The sequence below is a fragment of the Ambystoma mexicanum genome, chromosome 6p (genome assembly GCF_040938575.1).
Source record: "Ambystoma mexicanum isolate Mex_15411 chromosome 6p, UKY_AmexF1_1, whole genome shotgun sequence".
Lineage (NCBI taxonomy): Eukaryota > Metazoa > Chordata > Amphibia > Caudata > Ambystomatidae > Ambystoma > Ambystoma mexicanum.
This window is the reverse complement of record NC_090935.1, coordinates 1,446,773,836-1,446,796,734: the sequence shown is the minus strand read 5'-3', so window position 1 is coordinate 1,446,796,734 and position 22,899 is coordinate 1,446,773,836. Positions and strand designations below refer to the sequence as shown.

The following is a 22,899-nucleotide window of genomic DNA, read 5'->3' as shown; positions in this document are numbered from 1 at the left end:
CAATTGTTGGCTAGAAAGCATGTGCCCCCCTGCCTTCCCCAGAAAACACGGAATTATAAAATCAGAAAGAACACATTTGAAACTGCACTTTAAATCCTCCTGGAAATGCAGCTGGCACAAAGAATAGTTAGGTTTGCTGCACAAGTAGGGACAGAGGAGGCATTAGCTTGCACAATTAGTGTGTCTTTTTAAATAGAATAGACTAGGTAGCAGGAGAGCGCATACCAAGAGAGGGTCTCACTAAACATGTAGGGGCAGCATGGCTATAATATGTAGGGTTATGTTGCAGCGTACCCATAGGGAGAAATGTCATGTGTCAGTCATGCACCAGGCCGGTAGACAGCAAATAAATGCAGAGCTAATGCGTGTTGCAGATGAAATATAAACGTGACAAAATGCCATTTTAAAAAGTGCACCAGCAGAGAATTCAACCCTGCAACTTTAAGGAAGGACCAGTTGAACATGCTTCAACAAATTAGGAAAAATGCTGTCGCTGGTTTGACGGTGACTGAGCCAAAAGGAATGTCAAGACCGAGCAATGCAGGAAGCGTACATGGCGGAATAAGATTTTATTGTGTTCGGTCAAGCTGTCACATAAATTAAGTTACAAGGACACAGCAACCGTTTCAAGTTTATACCATCCCAGGAAATCAGAAGGAGCTGACAGAATAATATATTTCGCGCCTGGCTACGCGTGAAGGGAAGATGCGAGAAGGGTCTAAAGAAAAACAATAAAAATGCTGCGATGAAATCTTAGCAGGGTGACTCACATAATTATTACATGGGCTCTTTCATTTAATAAAAATAAAAGCGATATGCTTGTCTCTCCCGCTCTCTCACCTACATAAATGTGTCATCATACAGCCAGTTCATGGATAGGGTGACCGCATTGTAGCCCATTAGGCACATGTCTTTTTTCACCGCAGAAGTAATTTAGGGCCTACCAATTAATTTCCAGATATGATGAGGTAGCACTTTTTTAGGGGAAAGTCCATGGGTGGGTTTTAGATAACGATTGTCCAATTCCTGGGTGCACTCATATAGGTTCCATATGTAGTTTAGCAGAGGGAGCCAATGAGCAGGAGAAATAGGTTTCCATAACTGTGACATCACAATGACTCATTCATGTTATATAAACTCCTGTTTTTTGTTGAAACTTTGGAGAATTCTGGAGTGAGAGCTTGGCTTTTATCTTGATGTTTCCCAGGTCTATTGCAATAAACTGGGTTACCTTGCATTCAGTATACCACACTCTGTGTTGTCTCTTTTTTGACAAATGCCAGTGGGAGGGCTTTTTGGCTTACCAACCTCTAGTTATCAGGTGAAAAGGATAACCCCACGTATATTTGGAAAGGAACTTTTTGTTTGTTATTTTGAACACATCAGGTCCTCGGAGGCTAGAGACTTTTTTTTAGAAAAGAGACGTAACCACTGAAGGTCCTTATAGCTGAAAACGGAACGGTCGTCTCGTGCTGGGAAAGCTCAGGAGTGTGCTGTGCTCAGGAGTACCGCCATTGTCCCATGCTCAAAACATGGGTAAGGGAGACCCCGGCTACCACATCCTGACTTATCATTTGTGAACACTTCTTTCTTTCTTGTAAACCCTATCCCACACTCTTTTTGTATTTAGTTGTAAGGATTAGCAATAGTTGTTTTTTAGTATAGACCCTTTTATTTGACAAGACACCATTGGGACTGCCTTATTACTATTTGATGGTCGTACCTTGCTTCCATCTTAGATTTAGGTTTAGAATGGGCGTTTTCCCAACCTACCTATACAGTTTAATAAACACCCTTGAACTGTGATCACTTGTGTCTGTCTTTACTGTTGCCACCATGAGTTCCTTACACTGGACATCATCCTGTCCTTTGCAATCCTGTCCTCAATGAGCTTCATCTATGCCAAGAACCTGTTCACATTAGCCATTGTCCCATTCCCACCTCTCTGGTTCGCTACAAAAATGTTCAGGTTCAGTATCTGTAGAAATCCTAATGACTAGCATTTTCAGTCAGTCAGTAGTAACTTTATTTCGTCCCACGGCCATAAAAGTACAAGTAAAAACAACAATTAAAATGTAATTACTATCAATTGACAACTTTTAAATGTTCATTGAAATTAATTATTTCTCAAGGAACAACACATCATCAAAAATGAAAAGAATATACATTTGCTTTCTACATCTACCCTGTTTAAAAAAGTAATAATGATATCTTCGTCATAGTCATAATTGCAAGTTCCTAATCTCACAAAAGTAATAAATGATAACTCTGCAAATGGGTATGTGTTTGCTAGATAAAATGCATGTGCATAATTATGTTATCTGCCAACAATAGATATATCAATAATATGAAGAACAATATGGAAAAAGAAAAAACATTGTTTCATTTACGATACTCAAAGTGCTAATGCATATTCCCTACCTACAGAATGTAAAGGTTATACTAAATACATGAAAGGATACATCTCCATAACCTGGTGGAGGTGCCAATGCATCCTAAGTCTTTGATTTGTAATTTGATTTGTAATGCGCATATCCAGAAGCAGTCGTGCAGAAACTGCATCTGGGCGCAGGTGTTGAAGAAAAAAAAGTAAAGAATGGAGATGACCATCTTTCAGGAAGAAGAGAGATTATTGGATAAGGTATTGTGATGAATCCAACAATGTCATCACTCCTTTCTCTCAGATAACCCTCCCACTTTGGCCAGGGTGAGGTAGACGCTTTCTGATCCAAACCCTGGGAGCGGCTATTTGAAGGAGGATCATATGGGGGAGGGTGCTCCTCGGGGAGAGGACACAGCATTGTTGGAGGAAGACACATGCCCCCCCCTTTCCCTTTAGGGATGTCCCTTCTCTTCCCCAGGCCCCGATGGCCTATTGTATTATTCTTCCACAACCCTTTGCCAACTCAACCTCCAATAATCCCCCATATAACATAGGGAACGATATGTCCACAAATGGAACGAGTAAGGGAAATGGGCAGTAATGATTACTCCCAATAAGATCCAACATCAGCTTCCCCAATATCTCATGTTAAAAGGACGGGTAACATCAAGATGAATCCTTGTGACTGTCGAACATATAATATTTGTAACTTCAAAACTACTAAAATTATAGGACCAAAGTTTCTCAGTAATACCAGCTTTTCTGTCCATAGGTATGGAAAAGGAGAACATGATTTTGCATGCAAGTTACCAAGCATTGACTATCATTACCAAGCATGTAAAAGTACTGTGACGAAGAAGCTGAACAGAGCAGTGAAGATCAGTGAAGGCTACAAGGTCAGGGAAGGCTACAAGCTAAGCGAGCGCTCTAATGGTTGCTTGCAAACACCTGCGCCTGGAAACTTTAAAAGGCATCTGTAGCAGGGAAGCATAGTATGCTGCTGGCGGGAAAGAGCTGTGTCCCTCTGTGAAGGTGAATAAACCGAGAGGCAGTTACCGGCGTGCTGGAGCAAGGCCACTCACTAGCGAAGAAGGAAGAGTCAGAGCGAGAAGGACACGCTGTGGGAATGCCAGGAGCCAGTGAGAGACTCCTGGCCGTTCAGAGATGACAGAGAGCAGTGCTTTGCTTTCCAGATCCCGGGAGAAGCATACACTTGAAGTGGAAGCCACGAGAGATGAAGGAATCAACAGAAGGTGGTCGCAGGAAGGAAGCAGACAGATGCTTTTCCAGTTGACCGTGGGAGAAACGAAAGATGCCAACAAGGTATTGGGGACCCTGGGCGTGTCGGCGGCAACGCAGAGTGAAAGTGCATAACGTATATATAACCAAGAACGAGAACAAATTAAATTGATGTAAAAGGGGGTTTAAACAACAAAAAAACCCCTTTCAAGCAAAAGGATATATGCTATGCACATATGGGGAAATCCCAAACCGGATAGTATATCCAGAGGCCAGATTGACAAACCAAGTGTATATGCAGTTTTGGGAAAACGACAAAAGTTCCATGTGAATATATGCAACTGTAGGGAAGGGCTTCCTGGATCTCACTATTAAGAACAACAATGGCACGCTGGGATCCGCATTCAATAGGAAAACTACTGATCGAAGCACAATTTTGCGCTTCAATAGTTACCATACCCGTAGCCTCAAAGACGACTTTACTTACGGCCAGTGCCTCAAGGTCCGGAGAAACTGCACAGACCTCATTTGTACACCCATGCAGACAACCTAGACACTAGACTCAATGCCAGAGGCTGCCTGTGAAAACCTTTGAGCCACTCTAAGAAATGCACACAGTACACACCTAGAGAATCCCTTTTAACACCTAGGGAGAGACATGACACAGAAGCAAGGCTGACATGCCTTGTCACGTACTGTCTCAACACATCCGACGTGAGAAAAAGTATTGGCCTCTGGTTCATCTCAGCTTATCATCCGAACTTATTCCACAGTTGCCCTTAAAGAAAATCTGGTAGATTCGCATTTTAAAAATCAAATTCAGAACACTGTGGGGTCTTTGCCCACTCACTGGACACTTCCCCTGCGGGATGTGTTCAGTTTGCAAATTCACCACCAAAATGCAATTATTTAAGATGGGAAGCAAAGATTGGTAACTCAGACATTTCTCCAACTGCAAAACTGCTAAAGACATATACTGCATCCAATGTCCCTGTGGACGACGGAACATAGGACAGACAAGCAGGGCTGTACATACTCGGATAATGGAACAGCGGTCCAGGATAAGGTGCAAAAATACTGCAGCACCCATGGTGACACATCATCTTGAATACCACCACTCACCAGATGATATTCACTGGTGGACTCTAGATGTAATCGAATCAACGGCCAACATACAAAGATCATTGTCCCAAAAAGAAGCCTGATAGATCCACCATATGCAAACAAATATATGAGGCCTCAATGAAGAGCTGCCACTCCAAATTTAAACCTCTAGATTATTTAAATCTCCAGATCGCCATACAGCACTTTGCCACTCCCACATCAGAGCTACCACTTTGTATCAGTGGACAGCTGCATCCTCCACACGCAGTCCTCAGCGCTGGTACCTCGTTTCCCACTAATAACTACAGCTTTTTGATGACTAAGCTACTCTATAGAGCGTCTAGCGCTTCCCTTTACATTTGGTTGTGAGTATTCCATTTCTCTCCAGACATTAACACGTCATTAAACAGTTATTCAGACGTTTATGGCACATAATTCACACTACATTTTTAGCACCCTGACCTCCCAAAATTCTAGTACTCCAGTCAGGTACCCGCAGGTGCTAGAAGTTAGCCAGACGCATCCTGGGCCCTACCCCGTGATCATAGGGTTGCTTATTTTTTTCTGTTGCTTCCCAGGCCACTTTCAGGTGACGTTTCCTATACAGACGTCACTTGCCCTTTCAGAGTTATCGCACCACTTACATTCAGACGTTGTGTCTGATGTGACACAGAATCTCCTTTTAGGGAAGTTGGTTCACTCCCTTCAGTTCTATCCACTCGTGCTAGCAGAGATCACAGAGACGCTCCTCCAAACATTGCCCAGAGGTACTGAGTAAGTAATGGGGCCATTGTTAAGAGTTTCATCCCCAGCGTACATATAGGTTACCCCCTCGTCGTAGCACTTGACATATATTTCCTTTGCTTGTGCCCCTCTTTATGGTTCATCCAATGCCCTGTATTGCCTATGCTTTTCTACAAGGCAGCTCTACACCTCTACATTCGGGTAACGTTTTGCATCCTTACATGCATTCTATCCTCATACAGAGGTACAGAGTATCTCGCACTGCACGCAGTTGTCCTTCATCTAGATTCCGGTTTCTTTTCCCAGCAGGACGATGCGTTTCTAAGAGGTGTACAGCGCTAACAGCTATTCTGAGCCTTAGAAGTCAGAACATGTGTCTCACTCCCTTTGTCCTTTGTGGTGAGTCAATTTTTCACCGTAAAGTTTAAATCACATTGGCAATCTGTCCCCTTAGTTTTCTTTTAACATGTATTAATACATTTTTCCAAGACATGGTCTCCCAACACGCCTGGTCCTGATGAAGGCGTTTTAGTTCATCCCTTTTGCCGAAACATTCTCTAGCATCCCAGTTAGACGTTGACCCTGCTTTCATACCGAGGCTTAGACCAATCCTGTTTTGTATTGGGATTCGGCTCAACGTGGATTCTGTCTCAAGCATTGTTTTTTTGTCTGTAGTTATATAACTGATTAATTAGCACATCACACTTTTTGTTAGTCAGACATCTGATCCATCTACGACGAGTTCTTTATGTATATGTCACATTGTTATATGTATGTTCGCTATGCATGTTAGCCTTTCACGTTCAGTGCTATAGAGATTGATTCTCATAATACATTATACAAAATAACCTTCATGCAAGATTGATTCAACTAATTATTTGTTTATATGTACTGTTAAAAACCACAGGGTGTTTCACTACCAAGACCCCAGATCCCTTACTCAGGTGGCCAGGGCACGGCAATTGCCTTTGGATCCAGACCCTGGGGGTAGACAAGTGCGGGAGGATCACCTGGGTGAGGGGTCCTTGGGGTGTAAGTGAGAGACACTTGATGGCGAGACGCGGTATCCCCCTTTCACAATACCCCTATCCATTCCTATTTTATAGGATTTTCCAAATTACCAAATCCCTCCCCTTTTCTACACAAACACTGAGCCGAGGAAGAGGAGGTCTAAGGCTGAAAGGATTAACACCCATGCAATACACTGGACATGTCCCTCTAACAAGATCAGGCAGGGTCAAGCACTTGAATTTAATAACGTACACCTAATACCTATTAACTCTCTCCACATGGTTAAAAGGTTGAACAGTGAGACACATTTTGAGATAGGCAGCGCAGGCAAAGGAGCAGTCCCTCCTGGGCGATGGCGAACTAGGCGAAGGACAGCAACAAACCGAGGGGTTGAACCGAAGTGACAGGAAACCAGAGATCCCACCCGCTGAGAGATTGTTATTTCCGAAAGGCTGTGAGGATTGCGCACGACAGCCCAGCTGGAAGGGAGAAAGAGTTTTCAGAGTGCTACAAGGTTACCAGCCACCCTCCTGGGTGAACGGCAGAGTTGGGGAGGCACAGACGCGGTAGTGGCAACAACCTTGACTCCTAAATCAAAGGCGCGAAAGATGGAAAGCATCTTAACACGACTGGTGTGTTGACTGAAGCAAAGAAAGTCTGGTCTGTGTTTTATTGAAATGCTGGCGACAGTCTCTGAAGGATGAAGGTTGTGCGAGCAGCGATAAGTTGCGCAAAAAAGTGAATACATTGTTAAGAAATATGAATACGAAATACAAAGTAGCAGAGTGGTCTGGCGAAGTGATATTGCCCAGCAAAAGCCTCTGTGAAATGTTTTAAAGCTGCAGAGGCAGCTGGAAGGGAGAGAACAATAGTAATCACAAAACTGCATGAAAAAAAAGTTTGAAAGACCTGATCTAGGAGCAATTGATATGAAAGCAAGTCATACGTAGCAAGCACATTTTCCAAGAGACATTGGAACTAAAGGAAAATATGTAAAGTGGAGGTAAAGAAAGAAAGGAGGGTCGAAATTGTCATCTGGAGGTAAGAGCAAAAATCCTCCCAGTTTCGAAAGTCTTCGACAGCTAAATCGAAATACGAAAGGTGGCTCGAACCCGACGGAGGGTGGCCCATGTGTGTAATGCGAAGAAAGCTTGAGGAAGGGAATCCCACTAAGGAGAAAAGATTTGAGCTTGATTGAGGGAAACCTACAGTGTGGATGGTGAAGAAAGCTTGGGCAAGGGAACCCCACCAAGGAGAAAAGGTTTGAGCTTGATTGAGGGGAACCTATAGTGAACTGCAACCAGATATTATACTTAGAAACTTTTTGTTGAAACTGTATAGAAGCTTGAAGGGTGACCTGGACTTGGGTGATGGGAACCTGAGAGGTTAAACCTGTAAACTAGTGACTCAGATTTGAACGGCCAAGAAGGCTCTGAAGTGCAGCGACAGCCACCTAACTGTTTGCAAGCCGAAGTGTGTTCATCCATCAAGTGTTCTATCTAACCCTGTGCTATACAACGTGGGGACGAGAATTAATACTGTTTTATATTACTATTCAGACATTTCGTTTCACCGCTGATTTTTCCTTTAGTTTGTATTAGAGTGAGGGCAGGCATTAGGTTTTTGTTAGAATAGGCCTTTATTATTTTCTGACTAAGACTGACTAGGACTTTTTCTTTATTATTCGATGGTCAAGATTACTCTCATCTTAGTTATAGGGGCAGACAGGAGTTTTTCCAACCCCGCTTGAATCTAACAATAACGGTTTTGAAACATACAACTCTTGTGTCAGTGTCTAACTTGTGTGCCTCCATTACAGTACTAATTCAGTTTTATATGGATATACATATTTTCTTTAGAAGATGTTTACGATTGTCAGTTAGAATTATCCATTGTTTTGACATTGAAATGGCACTAAATTGAACAGTCCTTTTCTAACTATGCTAGGACATATTTTGGGTTACATTGTTGATTCTCCCCAGTTCCTATGGTTAGAGGGGTATATGATATGATATTTTATTTATATCGTGCTCGTACACATGTGTTTCAGAGCGCGACAACGCAAGGGAGGGGAACATGGGTGAACAAAACAACAATCTTACTAGGCACAGTGACATTGAGAACGCGCAAGTGCATGGAAAGGGGGAGAAGTGGAAAGTGCAGAGCAGGAGAAACAGATAAATAATAATAAATAAATAAAAATAAATAAATAATAAAAGGCAATAAACGATGTTAGTGCGGCCAGCAAGTGGCAAGTGCTGTGATTAAGGCAGCAGACAGGGTATGTCTTATAAGTGCAGAAAGAAAAGAAAGGGGATAGGGGACTGTATGGGTGCAGTTGCAGACCCCAGTGCAAGGGGTAGCCCTTGAATAATACTAGCTTGGCAAAGGTCTAACCGAGCTGCAGGGAATCGCTGGTCAAAAATTGCATTTTAATCCGACTCAGCCAATTTCTTCTACAGCTGCCACATCATCTTGTTTGAGATCAGCATCAGATAAAGTACAGTATGACTTTATATAATGCGAATATAAAAAAAAGAGGGACAGAGAATAGACAACAGAGGAGTTTCTTTTTTTTTTTAAATATTCACTCGGTGAAAGGTTGCTAAGACTTTATTTATATACAGGAGGAACACGCTTTTTTGATCACAAAAGAACATACAGTAGAGAAGAAATCAGATTTGATGGAAGCAGCAAGCTTCTTACAATGGGGTAAGGTTGAGGGACATTCCGACCAGGTTGTGAAAGGGAATAAATGGAACAGTCACCGTGGACAATACATAAGCAGACATACATAGATTAAGGAAAACCAATACTGGACATTTTTAAGTGCAAGTAGACGGTACGGCCAGCTGTGCTCAGGATGTGACCATGATGGCTGAAGTTCTAGAGTGGATGCAGAGAAAGTGAGGGACCAAGGCAGGTTGGAGGTGAGGGAAAAATGTTAGATAGAAGGCAGATGAGAGGCCGGTTAAGATGGTAACTCAGAGGCAAGGAGGTAGGTTTTTAGTTTGCTTTTGAACAAATCCTTGTGGACCTTTTCCTCGGATGTCCGGGGGAAGAGAATTCCATGCAAGTGGAGCAAGAGAGAAATCACAGGGAGGGCAAGGAGGCATTGCAGAGATTATGAGAAGCATGGGAGTCGACTTTTGATTTTCCCAACGGACGGGAGGCAGAGGAGGAGGGGGCAAAATTGTAAGGCGTCCCATTGAAAGTATAGGGACTTTCAGCGCAGATGGTGCTCGATCCAGGAGCAACTGCGTACGTGGTGCCTCTGACGAGAAGGCTTGTAGAGTTGGATAGAGGATAGATACAGTGGTGCCTTACCATGGATAGATTTGCAAACCAGTAGAAGAAATTTAAATCTAGCCCTGTTTTGTATCATCAGCCATCCAGCCTGGTGACGGTATGACGAAGTAAGTGTGAAGTCAGGGAGCTCAAAGAGAGACCTGGTAACGAAGTTGATGATTTTGTCGAGAGGACAGAAATCATAGTTGGGGAGACCAAAGAGGATGCTGGCATAGTAGTCCAGTTTAGAGATGACAAGAGTGGTTACGAGATGATTGCCGGTGTTGAAAAGAAGGAGGTGCCTGATTTCCTAATATTTATTAGGAGGTTGATGTGAGCTGCTGTTCCAGATTTGGAGATGAAAGTAGAGAAGGTGTGAGAAGGGCCATTGATGATGCAGATGTTTCTAGCTGAAGAAGAGTAGAGGAGTGTGTCAGGTGGGTTCTAGAGAGGCAGAGGAAGAGAGGAGAGAGAGCATTTGGCAGGGAAAAAGAGCCCCTCCGTTTTGGTAGAGTTTAACATCAGAGAGTGCAAAGCCATGCAATATTTAATGGCAGAGAGACTGTTTGAAATTTTGATAGAGAGATCAGAGGAGTTTTCTGGAAAAGAGAAGATTTGTGTGTCATATGCGAAAAGTTGGTACGAGAACCCGAAGGAGGAGATGTGCCCCAAGAGCAGAGGTGTAGAGTGTAAAGAGGAGCAAACCCAAGACAGAGCCTTGTGGAACACCAACAGTTAGAGGAGTGAATTGAGAGGTACTGTTGCTCTAGGACACAGAGAATTGGCAAGGTGACAGTTCGGATTCAATCCAGGCAAGGGTTCGATTACGAAATCCCAAGAAGAAAGATACTATTAAGGAGATCAGAGTGATCGACAGTTTCAAAGGCAGCAGACAGGTCAAGGCAAATTAGCATAGAGGATTGTTTGGAGTGCTTAGCAGAGGAGATTAAGTTAGACAAATTCATGAGAGCAGTTTGCGTGGGGTGACAAGAGCTGGACCCTGCTTGTTGAGGGTCTCGAAGGTTGTGGATGTCTACGAAATTGGAAAGACGGTTGAACAAAGTCTTTTCAAGCACTTTAGAGTACTGCGGAAGGAGAGACACAGTGCAAAGGGTAGCCGGCAGGTTTGGGTCAGCCCCTTGCTTTATTGGGAGAGGGATGACCGTAGCTGTTTTGAAAATAGAGGGAAAGCAAGCACAGGTTGAAGAGTTCATCGAGGTGAGAGACCACTAAAGGGGCAATAGGTTTGACGAGCTGAGGATGAAGAAGGTCTGATGGGGCGCAAGAGGGTTAGCCTTCATTAGTAGAGATAGGACTTCTTCAGCATTAGTGTGACTAAAGTTGGAGACAGGGGCAGAGGATAATGGTAGAGTAGGCCGAGTGTATAATGTAGGAGGCAGGAGTTTGAGGAAAGTCAGGAGAGAGTGTCTAATTTTGGAAATTTCCGCAGGGAGGAATTCAAATAGGTCTTTAGCTGGGTCAGTGGAGTTGATAGTCAAAGACTTAGGAGGAGTGAGTTTAGGGTGCCCTATAGCCAGTGAGGATGGTTGGAGTGATAGTCAATGAGGGTTAGGTAGAGTTCCCTGCAGAAGAAGAAATACATTCATATTTACTGGATGCCTAGGAAATTGAGGTGCTTTATGGTAAGCATTATTTACCCACCTGCAGGATTTGTAATGCTTTCTTCTACCTCATACACTTCCTGGTTTGAGGGGCAAACCTTTTGCTCATTCTTAACGTTGATGGTAACAGATGGTATAACCACCTCTTCACCTACAAGAAAAAAAACAGCAACATTGTATAATATAGTCCAGACAAGCAAAATAGACACAGGTCGGGCTCTCTTGCATGATATCCTGAGGCTACACCTCAGTACCAGTGTATGAAAGACCCTGATCTATTAGGAACAGCCACTGATGATGGGCAACACATCTTTAAGTGCCCTTGCAATAGTGTGACAAACGAACACGTGATGTTAGCATCTTGTACAGGTTTATCAACTGATTACAGTGTAGCTGGTATTGTCAAGCAAGAGTTGGATACCATGTACAGGCTAGCACCAGGTTTTGCATACGGTGTGCAGAAAGGAGGGAAAACCCTGCATTATCACCACCTGCTTCAATTAGTTTTTACAAGAGCGCTGGGACCCTCCTGTAAAACTGGATGCAGTGGAAGAGGTCCTCAGATAGCACATTCAAATGTGGGAGTGACCTTATTTGTATGCTGAAGGCCTCCTATGCAGGCAGGTGAGTCCTCAGTTGCCACAGAGCATGTCCCATTACAGCCCATGCACCAAGGCAACCAGTCTTCCCACGGACACCAACAACTACAGGGCACACACAGCTATCAATGGCTTTAACATTCAACTAAACAGTATGGACGGACAGAAAAGTGTATTTTGTAGCAGTAACAGTATTTGCCTGAGTTGACATGACAACACAGTACTAATCTGTTAAAAAGCTTTCCTGTAATTTGCCTACAACCCACTTTCTAGGTCTCGCCTCCACCTTTTGATGTTACTCATCCCTACAATGTACTACCGCTCATTCCTCCACACTCCTCCCCTCCTCCATATTACTACTCCCTCTTCCCCCCTACTGCCCCTTCATCCCCACTACTAATCCCTCCTTTCATTCAGTACCATCTTCTTCACAATCTCTACTTACACTACTAATCTGTCTAACCACACCTTCCACACAAACATGCACTCACACAGCAGTCCCACTTTCACCCCCTAGACAGTACCTCACCTTCTCCAAAAATCGGTGACACACTTCATGCTCCTTCCACCCTCCTGCTTGTCTCTTGGCCATCTTTCAACTTCACCTCAGACCTCACATGAATAACACACACTTCCTGCTTCCTGTTGCAGCCTTATATTACCCTCCCTATGCTGGAAGCTGCTATTGGCCTTTCTATGGCCAATATGGCCCCCTCTTCCCCACTCAGGATGGGTTAAAGAAATGAAAAGTCATAAGCAGTGGGCTAAGCCCTGCCCACTTTTTCCTCACAGGTCCCCTGCTTAACAGCAGTGGCAGCACATGAATGCAATTATTTGTGTTCATATTCTGGGTTCCTTTTCTGTATGCCACTGGTGTAAGTTCCATTGGCGAAGGATGGTGGTGCCCCCCTCCCCCTTTGTCCTTGGTGGTCTAGTGGGTTTGCAAGTCTTTGTACGTGCTTGCCAGTGTTCCCCAGTAGCACTGGGCAATTTCTCTGACTGCTCCGTATGGACACTAATTCTCTTTGTTGCTAACTCTCCTCCCCGCTGGGATGGATGCACAGCTTCATTTTCTCTTCTCTGTCTACTTTTTCCAAGTGGCTGTTCGCTGATGCTGGTTGATGTTTGTCGTGTTGCAAATTTGTAGGGCGCTAGATTAGGATTTACCCTCTGACACGTCTGTTGGGTTGCTTTTTTGGATGAGGTCTCTCTAAGAGGAAAAGCAAAACACTGGCAAGCAACTTGGGGTTAAAGATGGAATGCATACAAACATCCTGGCACAAGAGAGGTGGGCGGTAGGAATTGGAGCCCTCTCAGCAGGGGTAGGATTGGCTCTGGATTTTCCCCTCAGGCTTCCCATTGAAGCTGAGCAGAACATATTGACTGTCTAGCCACAGAAAGTAGAGCAAACATGATTTCCTCCTATGGTAAATCAATGGACAAATGCAGGCAAAATCATTACTGAACTAATGAACCTTTCTGTCAAACAATGCAGCAACATCTTCATGTTTAGGTTGCACTCTGGACAGACTCTCATCCTCAGAAATGGCCATTTCCATGGCATTGCCCTTCTTTTAGTGCTCCTGGCTGTCCTGCTGCCAACCTACCGTGCGGTTATTACACTACAGGATCTGTACCAATGTCATATAGACTGACTGGAGCAGTGTGCAGGAATGGCCAGTACAAGAACACAGCATGGTCATCTTCCAACTCATTGTTATTAATGAAAATGGATGCCTAGCACTGCCAAGACTGTGCGGGCCATCATCTGGTTCATGAATTAGAATGAGCGAGCCCAGGATGCAGAGATTTGTGGCCAGTGCACACTGTTGTTGCTAGTTGTGGCACTACAACGTTCTGACAGCAAAATAAAGTTGCCAAAATACCACATCATAAGCCAACAGAATATGAGACCTTAAGTGCTGGTGCTCAAAAGTAAGTGTCACAGCTGTGCCCTGTCAAACAGCCTCACAAATTAATCATAGCTGTATTGACCTCATCAGAAGCTGTCCAACCAATGCAATGAATCCCCAACATCTCCAATGTACAACACGTCCTCTGCCTATTGACTGGTCCATAGCCTTATTTCAAGGACCCTCTTTCCCAGGACTATTACCCCTGCACCCAGTCTTAAAGAACAATTGACTATTGCTTAGCTAGGTGTGTGCTTCATAGATCCCATGCATACAAGATCTGATGAGGATTTGGCAAGGCTGCAAAGAAAATGTAACCGCCATGCTTAAAATGTTCCGAAGGGCATGGCCGAGCACCTGGCATATGCATACATGCAAGACATCTGGGGAAGAAAGCAGAAGAGTAATATTTTTCATATCACTTTAACTAGTTCATTGGGGCACTCACTGTAAGTCAGTACCAACTCAAGAACGTGATCAGAGCTAAAACAAGGGTCATGTCCCAATTCTAGCAATGGCACATCTTCAGCACCTCAGACGTACCTGAACTTGGGGTCACAAGCAATCTCTCCCCCAAACACAGATGTGACAGATTCTAGAGGTTATGCTTACATTTCCAACTGATTATGCTATTTCTGTTACTTTTCATCATTAAGGAAACCAATCCAACCATTTGAAAGTGACAATTACTATTAGGATAAAAACATCCGACACTGAAACCCCACTCATTCCACACAATTTAGCAAGTAGTTGCAACTGTGATGCACAAGGTGATGCAGAATGCCTAGATCCCACCTCCTTCGCCTACAGATGCAACTGGGAGACGGGCAGGTGCTTCAGTGATAAGAGTGAGATGTGGGGAAAATCGCTCAAAACAATGTGTATATAATTAATTCATTTGAGTGTAGATCAGCATTGACACACTTAGACCTGGGTCAATCACCTGACAACCACCTGCGAACCCCCATGGGCTCAATTGCTGGATGAGAGGATTTGGACAAGATTGTGATGTTGCTGTGGGATTCGGGTTCTCCCATGAAGATTGGGCTGAGATTGTAAAGTTTGCTTGTGATTTGGATACAGGTGCCAGGATTTGGTCAAGTTCTTGGGAAAAGCCAGTTCAGGCGCTAATAAAAAGGAACCTGCAACTTTTGTTTGGGGGCTGAGTTTGGCCGCAGGAAGGATAGGAAAGACTGGTACTCACCACAGAGTAGGACAGTAGTCATCAAAATGGGGGGCCCGAAGGATGCCGAGGGATTCCGGGGGGAGCCAGGCAGACTCTTTGAAAAGGGATTAAGATGACTGTTTTTATATTAAAAAGGATTAAGGTATTTTAAAAGAAAATATAGGCAGTAGAAAATCTGCTTATATTTTAAAGCACCAAAAGCCCCCCATAAATAACTTTGGGCACCCTAAGGGGCCAGCTACTAGGTGGAGGACAGGGGGGAGGGGCAGAAATAATATTATAATTATAATTGTTCTTTTATAAGGTGCTTAATACCAGCAGTGGTTTCTAAGCGCAGGATCGGGATTCAAACCTGTGTTGTGCTGAGTTGTCTTGCTTCCAGGACAACCGCATTACCCCTGAGCTGTCCTTCCACCCCTTTACTGAAGGATGAGGCTTGGTATGCAAAATGTTTGAATACAACTACAGTACGAGAAGCTGGAGTTTCTGGAGGGGGATTGGGCAGCAATGTATTTTCTTGAAAGGGAGCAGGTGTGAGTGTATGTCTGCACATGGGTGTGTGTCTTGTGTGAAACCTGTGTTATTTTTGTACTGACACCTTACTTTTTTTCTTAGTTTTGTAGGATATTTCGTTTGGGACCCCAACCAACTTGTTTTGAGAAGCATGCTTCCATTTTTCTAGAGAAACCTTTTGTTGTGCTTTTTTAATTGGAAAAATAGTATATGGTTGGAGACCCAAATGCTGTGCTATCCATCAGTAAGTACAGTGACCTTGAACCGGGGGTGCAGGTGGACCCCCGGTTCAAGGTCACTGTACTTACTGATGTTGCCCTTCTACCTCAACACGGGTGGCACAATTGTATAGTATATCTGGTATGATGAGCACACAATCTGCCTTTTTCGCCAAACAGATGCTGCGGCTACTGCTTGGTTTGATACTGAGACTAGCGGTGACACTGGTGTTGACGATGGAGCTGGCAATGATGGTGATGTTAAGGAGGCAGAAGGAGGAGAGAATGGAGGAACAGGAGAATGCAGGTGAGGCTGGGTGGATGAGTAAAGGAAGGAGGAACATGCAGAAGTGATGGAGGGGAAAGAAAGAGGGAGAATGGTGGTGAGAGCGTGGTGGAGGAGAGGGTGGCACAGCCAGTAGCGCAGGGGTCAGGAGGAAAATACACTAACCCCAATAAGAGTACAGGGCAGGCCTAGACGTCTCTGTAGAGTTTCAGGGTGGGCAGGAGAAATTACCCCCTTTGCCATCATCCTAAAACCTGAGATTATTTTAAGGTACACAGTCTCATTGGTTTTCACCAGCAGAGGCTGATATCGTTGGCTGCAACCTGTGCCAGGTGTCCTTCAGTAGAGGTAAGATCTCTGCCAGCCATTCACTGGTACACTGGCCCTCCTGAACCACCTGCAGTGCTGGCACAGGGGAGTGCATAGCACTGTCCTCCACCTGACACCAAACAAGTGAGCAGCACTGCTCATTGGACAATGGGAAACAGTGTCACTATCGTAATTACAAGTGGTTACCTCCAATGTGGGGTCCCGTTCCTTCAGCACTGTTGTGCTATCTACACACAAAAGGCCCAGACGCATTGGAGGCAGTATTGCAGGGTGTATGGGTTTGAATGACCCTGCAGAGAGCAGGGATATGGTCGTCATTGCCCAGCAGTTAGGGACATGCTGCCTAGTGAGTGGGCCCCTTCTTAATTGAGGGGAATTTTTTGAGAGGAGGTGAGTTTGACTAGTTGGCACATCATCTTATGAAGCACCACCAAGAGCACATTTGAAAATGCAGATGGTGTTGATGTAGTGACACTGAAAGTAAAGCAATCTTTCAATATGTTTTGAATTAAAACCTCATAGCATGACACGGAGCGTGGCAGAGTGTGTTTTCAGTGTTTGTAGGACTGCGAACTGATCAAGAGTGTTCCCACTCTTTTTACTTCTACTGCATCCAACGCACCAGTTAAAACCTCATAGCCCGACGCGGAGCGTGACAGAGTGTGGGGAGTGTGTTTTCAGTGTTCTCAGTGAGCTTTGTGAGCTTTGGTCCTTGCAGGACGCCGTCCCCCACTCACAAGGAGAGAGTGAGTCTGCATGGGAGAAAGCAGTAAGGATTGCGGATCTTGCAGTGACTGTGGGGTTTGCTGTTGGGAGGTAAAGGAGTCAGTGTAAGTCATCTATGGGTCAGCCCACCATGCCAGACAAAGTCCCTTGCAAACAAAGAACCTACAGGTTGCGCAACAGTAAAAGTAAGCCTTATGGCAAGGCGAAACGGGTAGAAATGTGCTGTGCCTCCTGATCCCTCAGTAACTCCTTAAGAGCCCCGTGACTGTGATCATGTACAAGTGCAGCATGAGCAGGATGCGGTGGAAGCAACACCTGGCCTGTGCGCAGGTCAAATAATGAATGATTTAAAATGTAAAGGTGCAAAGGTGATGCGAGCGATTACCGAGCCAGCTGTTATTGAGTCAAAGATGAATAAGTCTTTAGGTGTGCTATGACTGGGTGCCACCTCAAATGCCTCTTTTAGAGATATAGATAACAATTCCCTGTTGCAACTGTGTTACCTTATGTGCAACAGTGGACGACGCTCAGAAGCCGCAGGATTTTTGCCTCCGGACAATCAGTCTGCAACTGGCACAGTTATTTCAGGTGCTTCATCTCTTCCTATTCCCCACCTCTCCCTTCCTTTTCCCCTCTAAATCCTCTCCCTCATAGCCCCCGTTTTTCGATTGTCACCAGCCGAAGCCTATCGGGCCTCTCAAGGCTTTCTGTGTCTCTCAACTTGTTCCACTCTTCCAACTCTCCTCCTACGGGTGCACCTGTAGAAGTGCGGACAGCGGAACAGTCCCAAAATATTGGGTCTGTGAATTTGCCTGAAAAAACGATTTCTTCCGATGTGGATCATACGGCGCAACTTGAGTTGGGTTCCTCTTGGGACGTCCTGAATTTTTAAGTGAAAATTCTTCTGAAATGATGTGGGTGAATCCACAAGGAAGTGCTGAAACAAAACAAGCACACTGCTTGAAAGAGGATTGGGAGCCAGCCAAGATCCGATATGTAAAGATTTCATGGTTATAGCAGAGGGAGTGTCTGGTAATCAGCCTGCATTCCCGATATTCGGACCATTATTATATCCTCCCAAAGTCTGGATGTCCCCAGTGGGCAGATAGATATTCCAGCCCAATCTCCCTGCTGTTATTTAACTGACAAACAGATTTGCAGGCAGAACAAACAAAAAAAGGCTGCAGCAAGAATCGCGGTCACAGTAGTGTACCACAGTACTGATCTTTCTCAGCCTCTAAATTCAACAGTTGTGACTGTGGCTAGCCAGAGAAAGGTGTCGAAACAACTGAGGAAAAGGGTGGCCCGTAAAATGAAACAAAACCTACCAAGTGAGTGAACACTGACTAGTTGTTTACTTAAAGATAACGAGGAGCTCCTGCATTCCCTGCTGGAATCCTCCCCACCTACTAGGAGAGGACCTGTGGCGACTAAGCCTGAAGTGACCATGGCTGCGCCTATTGTGGTCAGAGATGAGCAGCGGCCGGGGTGTAATGTTGGCATGGTACCTGCTGAGGTTAGGGACCGCCCGACCCTCTCGAAATCTGATCTAGTGAGAAATCCAGAACTTGATCTCAGAAAATGTACAATCAGGAGGATTGTGGCGAAAGGCCACATCCCACATATTAATAGAAGAGAACTGTTAAGAACTTGCAAGAAAATACAAGCTTTGCGCATATTGAGTTAATTCGATTTTGATTATGTTGAACCAGTGAAATCTGGGTTGGGGGGTGTGTGAGGGTTAATTGTTGCATACCATTAACAGCCTCTTTAATAAGAGCGAAGGCTGGATCTTTAGAATTCCTTGGGTACAAGTTGGATACCACCCCCATTGTACAGCAGGTGGGGGGCTGTTGTAATTACTGTACCTGTTCACAGAGCCTCAAAGGGGTTGTGGCAAAGGGAGGGATTTAAGTACCTGGTATGACAACTGATAACGACCAAGGCTCGCAATGGTTTAAGAGTATGTTCGCAGGAGTACAAGGCACAGCTAAATGAAAATGTACTCTGGCCTCGTGGAATACTAGAGGCCACTCCCATTTCTTTCAGAAAGGTCCCTCCACCGAGTTATTACTGTGCCATTTAGTATTTATGCTCCAAGGAACATGGCTAATTGAACAGTTCCTGGTAGATGGGTTTAACATTTACCAAGTACTAGCAAATAAAGTGTCGGTGGGATGACCCTTTGGGGGGGTTGCTGATTGGAGCTAATCATGAATTAAAATCCAGTATAGTGCTCCCACTCTACCCAGATGGTAACGTCTTGGCTGTTGAACTGATTTTTGAGGGGGGTCAAAGGTCTCAGGGGAGGATGGCATCATCTTGGAGGGGTGGGGGACTTAAATGCCTGGTGTGGTGACCATCAGAATATGGGTAAATTTAGTACTGCTTCTGTGAAAAGCAAAATGGTATTGAAGGGAGGTGAATGTGAGGGGTAAAAAGTGGCTTTGGTATCTGCATGAGTGGGAACATAGTGATCTTAAATGGTAGAACTGATGGCAACATCCCTGGGAAGCCCACTTGGCAGGGAGGGGAAAGGAGGGCTACTTTGGATTATGTGTGCTACAATAATCTGGAAATACAGAGTGTGGGATCGTCAAAGGACTGTGCGCTAGGTACCACTCTTGGTTTATCTGCTCTTATTATTAGTAATATGAAAAAAGGAAAAGAGAAAGACGGGTGGCTGCGGGCAATTTCACTCCCACAAAACTTCCCACAGAGTTCTGTAAATGGTAAATGTCAAACAGAAAAAGGGTTGATGCCCCGCGCTCAAACCCAAAATGATGCCAAGTCCAAATAATGGCGTTTAAGGCGCCTGAATAATAACTCCAAAAAGTTCCATCCAAAGTCTGTTTAATTTCTTGTATAGTGGACAGCCGACACGTGTTTCGACAATGGGTCGTTTTCAAGGCAATCATTTATTTCATTACATTTCCCGTTGCCGAAAAAAGATAATTTGCTGATTCTCACATTGATCCTATGTATCAACTTGGTATTGTTCATCAATCTGTAAATTTGATCATCAGCATGTAGCAGGTGCCAGAAATGATTTCAGAATTTGCCATGTGACAATAATCTAATGACTAACAACATCAGTGCTTTATCCATTTGTAACAGAATGGTCAGTGATCATGCAGCCCTTAGTACGACATGGCTTTTAGAGCTGAAGGGGCAGAGGCATGGAAGCCTGGCAGATCTTGTACATTCTCAGATGGGTAACAGGTTGATGTGGACGGAACGTAATGTGGAAAGAGCTTGTGAAAGGTTATGGTTTGAATCAAATGACCCTAAGGCTGATCTACTAATTCAATCCGTAAATGCAATCGAGCATTGGTTGATGGTACTAGCCTTCAGTTCTGGTGTAAAGAGGGGTAAAGTAATAATATGATCTGAGAAACAGACTACCCATTCCTATGACCCAGAGATCAATATGGCCAAAAGAAGGCTTCGTAAACAACTGGGAGACTTAACCAAATCCAACGTTGTTGCACCCTATATTGTACTGAGAAATTCCCATAGATTGAAGAACCAACACCGAAACTGGTGCGCAAGAAAGCGAAAAATGGGGAGGACAGGGAATAGGCAGAGGATGGTACAGCCTTTGAAGAGTGGGAATGTGAGTAGCATGTGTCCGATACTGTCCCTAGCTAGGAGGTCGCCTGATCAGTTAATTGTTTAAATTACATCGAGGACAGAATGTTTGATGTTCAGAACATGTCCGAAGAAACTGGGCGACCTTGTTTTGTATGGCCTATGGAGTTTAATTCTGTGAACCTTTGTGGTCATTTGAAATAGCTTAAAAATTCAAGGCCACACGGACCAAATGGGTTGTCTGTGGCATTATTGAAGGGAGATGTGTTTGTATGGGCGGGTATCTTGTGTCCCTTGTATGAAAAAGTCTGTGTAACCAGGACGATACCGGATTCCTGGAGGAAAAAAAAAAAATCGATCTTGGTGCATGTCTTTAAATCTGGGGACCGCTTGGCCCCAGATAATTATGGGCTGTTGTCTTTGCTCGATATTACTGGGAAGGTCTAATCTTAGCATGCTGAACACTATAATCTCACAGGCTAATTCAAGACCAAATGCCTCTTTGTTCCTCGCATTTGTCGATTTCAGGTCTGCATTTGACCAAGTGGGCCGTAACATCCTTTGGAAGAAAACGCGTAAGTGGGTTTGTCTGGGCTGGCTTATGGAAGTAATTGTGGCTTTGTATAATAAAACTTCAGCCCAGATTCGGTTAGGAGATCAAGGCTTGTTATCACAGTAGATGTGAATTAGCAGTGGAGTGAGGCAGGGGTGTATGCTCGCCCCCCTGCTCTTTAATATATACATCGTTGATCTGTTGGATCGTCTGACGAGATGCGCCTGCTGTCCTCCTAAACTTGCCAACGGTCTGGTCTCAGGGATGTTGTATGCGGATGACTTGCCCATATTTGATCACATGTTGTCTGGGTTGAAGGCTACGCTAAATGAACTGGGGCTGTATGCAAATGAAAACCAGCCAGCGGTAAATCTGAGTAAAACAAGGGTAAGGCTGGTTGCTGCAAAAAAGACGAATAGATGTAAAATTACAGTTAATGTTGGTACAATTGAATACACAGGGCCTCATTACGAGGTTGCGGGTAAGCGTAAAACGATGCCGCTAAAGGATTACCGGCATCGCTTAGCGCTCCGGTGTATTCTGACCCGGTATTAGCGGCACCCTAAATAACTGTGCTGCTAACAGCAGCATGGGCGCGTACACGCGCCCCTTCGGGGAGCAAATACCGGCATGCCGGTAATAGGGGGACATCCCAATCCACACGGACATGCAAATACCGGCATCGCGAAGCCGGTAATCACTGGCTGCACGATGCCAGCCATACAGGCATCGCGGACCACCGGCAAACAGCAATCAAGAAACAAGCCAACTGCCACAGGTGCACACAATCCCCACAGGTGGAGTCAATGGAGGCTGGGCCATTATTAAATGAGCACACCCACACACGACACCCCTTCCAACACCAAAATGCTACCACTAGTTGTTGCAATCATGGCGCTGGAGGACATGCCAATACTTCTACAACTACAGCAACAACACCAACTACAACAACAACTAGAACAGCAACAACAGGCAGCACAGAGGAGATGCAGGAGGAGAAGGAGGATGAGACAGGCCCAGCAAATACCACCAGCGCAGCCAGCAGTACCTCCTAGGCAGCCACCAATCCCTCGCACCAGACCCAGCCCATTCAACCTAACCCCTGAGCAGATCCACACCCTGTACCGGTTGGACCGGGACACCATCACCACCATAGTGGACATGATACACAACGACATTGCCAGCCTCATAGAAATACTCACTGCCATCCTCCCGCTTCTAAAGGTGGTGTCCGTGCTCCACTTCCTGGCCACAGGCACCTATCAACACACAGTGGGGCAGCTGCATGGCATTTCACAACCACTTTTTTCACGCATGTTGAACCAAGTGCTGGATGCCCTCCTGAAGCACGCAAGCACCCATATATCCCGACCACGGACTGCCCAGGAGATAGCCAACACCAAAGTAGGCTTCCATGCACTGGCAGGCATGCCCAAATGTGTTGGTGCCCTGGACTGCAACCATGTTGAATTGGTAGTCCCCCATGCCATAGAGGCGGTGTACCGCAATCGCAAGCAATACCACTCCATCAATGTGCAGATGGTATGTGACTCCAGCAAGATCATCACCCATTGCTCCACCCGATATCCCGGA

General features: G+C 44.8%; 1 protein-coding gene across 1 annotated transcript in view; it reads right to left on the bottom strand.

Annotated features, from left to right (window-relative positions):
• LOC138510497 (zinc finger protein ZFP2-like) overlaps nucleotides 1-22,899 on the bottom strand; it is a 303,907-nt gene that overhangs the window by 26,116 nt on the left and 254,892 nt on the right. Inside the window, exon 7 of the mRNA XM_069626192.1 lies at nucleotides 11,432-11,542. Coding sequence (XP_069482293.1) covers nucleotides 11,432-11,542 — 111 coding nt within the window. The remainder of the gene's footprint in view (nucleotides 1-11,431; nucleotides 11,543-22,899) is intronic.